Here is a 5,576-nt window from a genome sequence, read left to right as displayed (position 1 = left end):
CACACACACACACACACACACACACACACACACACACACACACACACTTCAGGAGGGAATCTGGACAGAAACTTTATTAATCCTTCAGGCTGTTTGGCTGCTTCAGCTCTCTCCACAGGTTTTCTATAGAACTGAGGTCTGAAGACTGGAAAGGCCACATCATGACCCAAATGTCAATATTTTGTTGCCATCTCTAGACCCATCTTTAGTGTTCTGGTTGAGAGAAATAGGTTCTTAATGTCACGACACAGGGTTTTAGGATTTAAACTCAATAAACAGTCAGAGGTCCAAGAACACTCCAAAAATGGTGATTCGTGAGTTGTGGTCGTAGAGGAGGAGGTCGTTACGGTGATCAGAAGGGCAGAGCAGAGCCAGAGGAGGAGCAGGCAAAACGGTAAATCCACAAGACAAGGCGTGAGGTCGAAAATCCAAATACAGGGCGTGAGCAAGAACAAGATGGCTGGATATCTGGGACCATGAGAGGTATAATAATCTGGCAACAAGTGAGTGAAAGCATGAGGGAGCAGAACAGGTGCAGTGAATCAGAGTTGATGAGCGGAAAGTGCAGAGGGGGCATGGCTGAATGACAGGAGCGGGGAAACAATATGATGACAAAAAGGAGCAGAAACATGACATGAGGGGCTGTGAGCGAGGCAGGGAACAGAGGAAGTGATCATGGCATGAAGGGGAAGAGACGCGAGTATGTGGGGGGCAAGCAGAGACCGCTGATCATGACGCTTAAGTAATATTTTACAATACATGCCCCTGTCAAGGGTTTCTGAACGCAGTGAAGTTGTCCTGTGCAATTAGCAAACAGCTCCAAAGCATAATGTTTCCACCTCCGTGCTTGGCTGTGGGCAATGGTGGTCGTTCTTAACTTGTCTCTTCCTCCAAACACTGCAGAAAAATTGATGCTAAAGAGCTCAACGTTGGTCCACTCTGACCGTGTCTTCTTCAACAAGGAGACATTGTAGATGCTTCAGGGTTTCAGTCCATTAAAGTGTGATGTGTTACCAACGGTGTCCTTGGGGTCCCAGCTGCCTTCAGATCATCCACAAGCTCCTCTCGTGTAGATGTTGAAGTTATAGTCTGATCCCTCACTTTTCTCATAAACATGAGAAGTCCATGAGGCAAGACTCTGCATCGACCTCCAGATCGTTTGCCATTTTATATTTCTCCCATTTCTGAATAATCACACCAGATCCCTTCACCACAAGAGTTAACATACTTTATAGAAATTGATTACACACAAACACAACGTTTCTTTAAGAAAACCAAAATTACTTCAGTTGAAACTGTTTTTCCTCTGCCTTTACTGTTGAATAAGCATGTCAGTAGATAACATCCTGCTTTTAATTAAAATGTGTCAAGTTGTAACAAAAAGACAAACAAGTATCTTCTTCAACGCACAACTTCGTTAAAAACATACAAAGGTTTAGTTTACCGATCAATCTGCTTCCTGTAACAGGAGGGAGGACAGTAAATTAACTTGGCATGAAGTTAATAAATACACCAAACGAACCACATAAATACCAGATGCACAATTTATCACATGCGGACAATGTTAAAAACATAAAATATACGTGAAGAAAGGTTTTCATACCGACGTTTCAGGATTAGAAGTTTGACGAGCGAATGTGAGAACCTAGTAAACGAAAATAAAAAGCTTTTAGATTGTACTGTACTTATCAAAACTAATTTCACACTGAACTACAGACTGACGCATGTTATCTCATATTTTCATGGCCTTTCTGACCGGAAACAGAATCTGCGGCAGCGGTAAAACTCCTGCAGCGCCCCCTGCTGGTCGGAGTGGGTCATTGCACTCAAAGGCTTTAATTCTCTCTGACTCTGTCTGTTTGTTAGCAAAATATCTCACGAACCACTGGACGGATTTAAATGAAATTCCCAGCATGTAATCATTGAATGTATGTCTACAGATATTTAAATTTTGGATTAACTCACATTCAATCTGATCATTATATTCAACAGATATTAAAAAACATAAACATTCATTTTTATATATATTAAGATACATTTGGTGTGGTAGTAGCTGAGAATCTGACACAACTCATGCTCTGAGCGCCACACATTGTGCCGTTTTACTGTTATCAATAACTGTTAGAGTCAGCACTGTGTTTATGTTAGTAAAATATCTCATACCCTACTGGACAAGATTTAACAAAACTGTCAGATCTGCAGCTGATTAACTTTAGGAATCACCACAGTTTAAGATGGTCAACAGAGCTAATCAACATTAGCCAACACAAAAATGACTATAATTCAGTCAGTTTTGCAAAAATTGAGCTCAACCTAGTGTGGCAGTGCCTAAGAATCATTCTCAACCCACATATCTCGTCATCCATCCATTATATTTTACCCACTTCTTCCATTTTGGGTCACAGGGGTCGCCGGTGCCCATGTCCAGCAATCACTGTGCGAGGGGCGGGGTGCACCTTGGACAGGTCTCCAGTCCATCACAGGGACACGACAAACAACCATTCACTCTCACCTAGGGGCAATATAGAGTTACCAGTCAGCCTAACATGCATGTATTTGGTCTGTGGGAGGAAACCGGAGTACCCAAAGAAAACCCACGCATGCACGGAGAGAACATGCAAACTCAACCGGGATTTGATCCAGGGACCTGCTCGCTGAGAGGCAGCAGCTCTACCAGTTGCGCCACCGTGCTGCCCAGATCTCATAATATTGCATGATATTATGTAAAACACAACTCCCAAACAGCGTTAAATCTTATCATCCATAAGATTATCTTAGACTAAAACCTTGTCATGAAAGGCATGAGGAGACATGCACTCTGTTAAAGAATGCTAGGCCTTTAATTTTTGATGCACCTTCAACTGAGACTGAAGAACTTGTGAGGTGAGCAGAACAGAAACAAATCACACGACTAAATGAAAGAGCAAGATGAATTAAGCAAGATGAATTTATTAGTTTAATTCAAAGAACGTTGGTGCCACAGCAGCTGAAGCAGATGTTGAAATGTGCAGAGCCACTGAAGGACAGGGGGCTGCTGCTGCTGGAAGAGTTTAAGGTCGTCAGGGTCAGGATTCACAGCAGGAAAGAGTCACAAGCTTAGTTGATGGGATGAAAAGCACCCCTCTGATGCCACTGCATGTCTCTGATGCGGCGGACTGACTGGATCTGGGGGATCTGGGCTCCGAACTCGATGCTGTCCTTGTACTCTCCCTTTTCAAACAGGTATTGGTAGCCTCTGTATCCTGGGTACTGATAGCCCACCCAGCTGGTTCACCAGGGGCACAGAGAGGAAAAGCAGATGTTAGAGGTGAAAATATAAGACACATGTCAGAGCTAAGTCCTCTGCTGGGACTTACGTGCCACTCTGGACTCGAACAGAGGACACCTTCTCCTGGTATCCATGAGCGTGGAAGCTGGGGACATCATCATCTATGATCTCTATCTTCTTCCCTGCAAAGCTGGGGTTTTCATAAAGAACAATCTTGTGCTCCTGGCTGTCCTGAGAGAAAGAAACAAAGCAACCAAAAGAACAAAGATGCTGAGCGGCTGATGGGATGACAGAAGAGTATGGGGGTTATTTGTTGAATGAAAAACTCCTTCTTACAACTTTAATCGGGCGGAATGCAACAATGGTGTCGCTCCGTCTGCTGTTAGTCCAGGAATCCCAGCGAGGATACTCCCCCTTCTCAAACACGTACTGCTCCCCCTTACAGCTGGCCTGCTCGTATCCCACCCATCTGACAGGACAGAGGAAGAGATGGCTAGTTTAGTACTCCTAGATATGTCTTTTTAATCTGCAGGCCGTCTTCCACTCATTCACAAAGCCATTCCTCTCTTTATTTGTCTTTACAGGTCTTAATCTAGAATAATCCTAGTCTGGTTCTGTGTCTCTGTTTGCCTGCCACCCACACTCACGGTCCACACAGCACCAGTATGGATCCCACTTTCTCCACGCCTGCTTCCTGGAGGTTGTTACAGGGACCAGTCAGCTCATGGCAGCGTCCCTGGAAGTTTTCCTGCTCATAGACAACCAGCTGTGTGTCGACATGGAAAAGAGAGGAGAGAAAGCATTAAACTGAGTGTCGTCGAGCTCTTGGTCTGAAAACCCGATGGAGCAACTTGATGTCTGGGATACAAAACAATCTGAGAGCCATGAGTGCTCAGTCACAGTTGTAAATGTCCTCATACTTTAAATGCACTGCTGCCTGGCTGCTGCTGCTTGGATGTAGGAATCTGGTGATCTGTGGCCATAGTGAGGATGAAACTGAAACACATAAAGTTAGAATGGAATGGCTGGTCATATTAAAAATCTTTTTTTTTTTTTTTAAAGAAGATTTTTTTAAATAACTTTTGCATGCAAATGCATTGAAAAAGTTCCTTCCCTGCAGTTCACAGCAGAGTCGCATCGATGCCACAACATTCAATAGACAGAAAATAAAAGTTTAAGGGACAACTAGAGAGGAGAAATGAATAAAAGGTTTCCAAACTGCAGCATGATGGTCATCAGCCTCTTACCTGTCGGTGCCAGTGTGTTTGTGGCAGCACGGTGAGCTCAATATATACGGAACGCCCAGGGGTGGAAACTCTGCCAACAGGACCCACAGAGTCCAAACCAGCCACCAAATCGGCTTGCCATAGGCCCACCAGACTAAAATGAGGGCTCACCATGTAACACCCCCCCCCCCCCCCCCCCCACACACACACACACACACACACGCAGGGTGTGTTCCACAAAGTTATTTCATTAGTTGTCAGTTTTGTCCAGCCTGTCATTGTTCGATATCCACATGATTCAGCACAAACAGTGCCAAGAGTGAGAGGGAGGGAGGGGGGACTGTAAAAGTAGGGGTTTACAGCGCAGGAGAGGTTCAACCCAGGTGAAAAATGATGAAAATACAACAAATATGTCAATAAATCATGTTTTAAAATCTTGTTTTTATGATAATGTTCAACGTGAGGCTCAAAGGTTATAAAAGTTGTTGATTCCAACCTGCTGACCAGGTGACTGTCAGACACCAGAACCTTCTGTAACAATCCTGTGGCCTGAAGTCAAATACAAACCTCACATAAACATTAGTGTTTGGTTTAAGTATATTCTTATGAATTTACAGCAATATCTATCTATACTGATACTTTCACACATTATTTAAAGATAAACTTTACATTTTGTATTTCATCAGGGTTCAAGTTTCAAGTTTCTTTATTGTCATTTGCATCACATGTGGTGCATTAGGTGGAACAAAATTGTGCACACAAGGTCCCAGTTACACCCAAAAATAGCAAAAATATAAAATATTAAAAAAGAAACAGTATACAAGGATCTAAGATATACGCTAAACAATAATAATGTAATATAATACGGTGTATTAAACAACAGCCTGAACAAGAGTCTGTTGTGAGCAGATGGGATGAATACAGCAGCTTAAAGGCAAGAAATCAGCAGCATGGATAATCAGCAGCACATATAAAGTGATATATCACTAATTAAAGTGTCATTACAGTGATTATCCTGGTTAGAGGTTCATGAGTCTAACAGCTTCAGGGCAACTTCCTTCCTGAGGGGAGTGGGGCAAAAA

General features: G+C 43.1%; 1 protein-coding gene across 1 annotated transcript; it reads right to left on the bottom strand.

Annotated features, from left to right (window-relative positions):
* Window positions 1–3,019: 3,019 nt before the first annotated feature.
* crybb2 (crystallin, beta B2) lies at window positions 3,020–4,640 on the bottom strand. Its single transcript, XM_037681236.1, has 6 exons — window positions 4,516–4,640; window positions 4,189–4,264; window positions 3,916–4,034; window positions 3,605–3,737; window positions 3,357–3,499; window positions 3,020–3,265 (listed from the first exon to the last, which is right to left on the bottom strand). Exons 2-6 carry the CDS (start codon window positions 4,249–4,251, stop codon window positions 3,097–3,099), a joined length of 627 nt encoding a protein of 208 aa, XP_037537164.1. The 5' UTR covers window positions 4,252–4,264; window positions 4,516–4,640; the 3' UTR covers window positions 3,020–3,096.
* Between the last annotated feature and the right edge of the window lie 936 nt (window positions 4,641–5,576).

This window comes from Nematolebias whitei, chromosome 8 (genome assembly GCF_014905685.2).
Source record: "Nematolebias whitei isolate Nwh7 chromosome 8, NemWhi1, whole genome shotgun sequence".
In the NCBI taxonomy this organism is placed as follows: Eukaryota; Metazoa; Chordata; class Actinopteri; order Cyprinodontiformes; family Rivulidae; genus Nematolebias; species Nematolebias whitei.
This window is presented reverse-complemented; position numbering and strand designations above follow the sequence as displayed.

Excerpts from the sequence above, each read along its gene's own strand:
- crybb2 (XM_037681236.1), bottom strand. The coding sequence starts at position 4,251 with ATGGCCACAGATCACCAGATTCCTACATCCAAGCAGCAGCAGCCAGGC. Across the intron at positions 4,035-4,188 it reads CAGGCAGCAGTGCATTTAAA|CTGGTTGTCTATGAGCAGGA; the intron begins GTATGAGGACAT and ends GTCGACACACAG. Across the intron at positions 3,266-3,356 it reads GTTCGAGTCCAGAGTGGCAC|CTGGGTGGGCTATCAGTACC; the intron begins GTAAGTCCCAGC and ends CTGGTGAACCAG.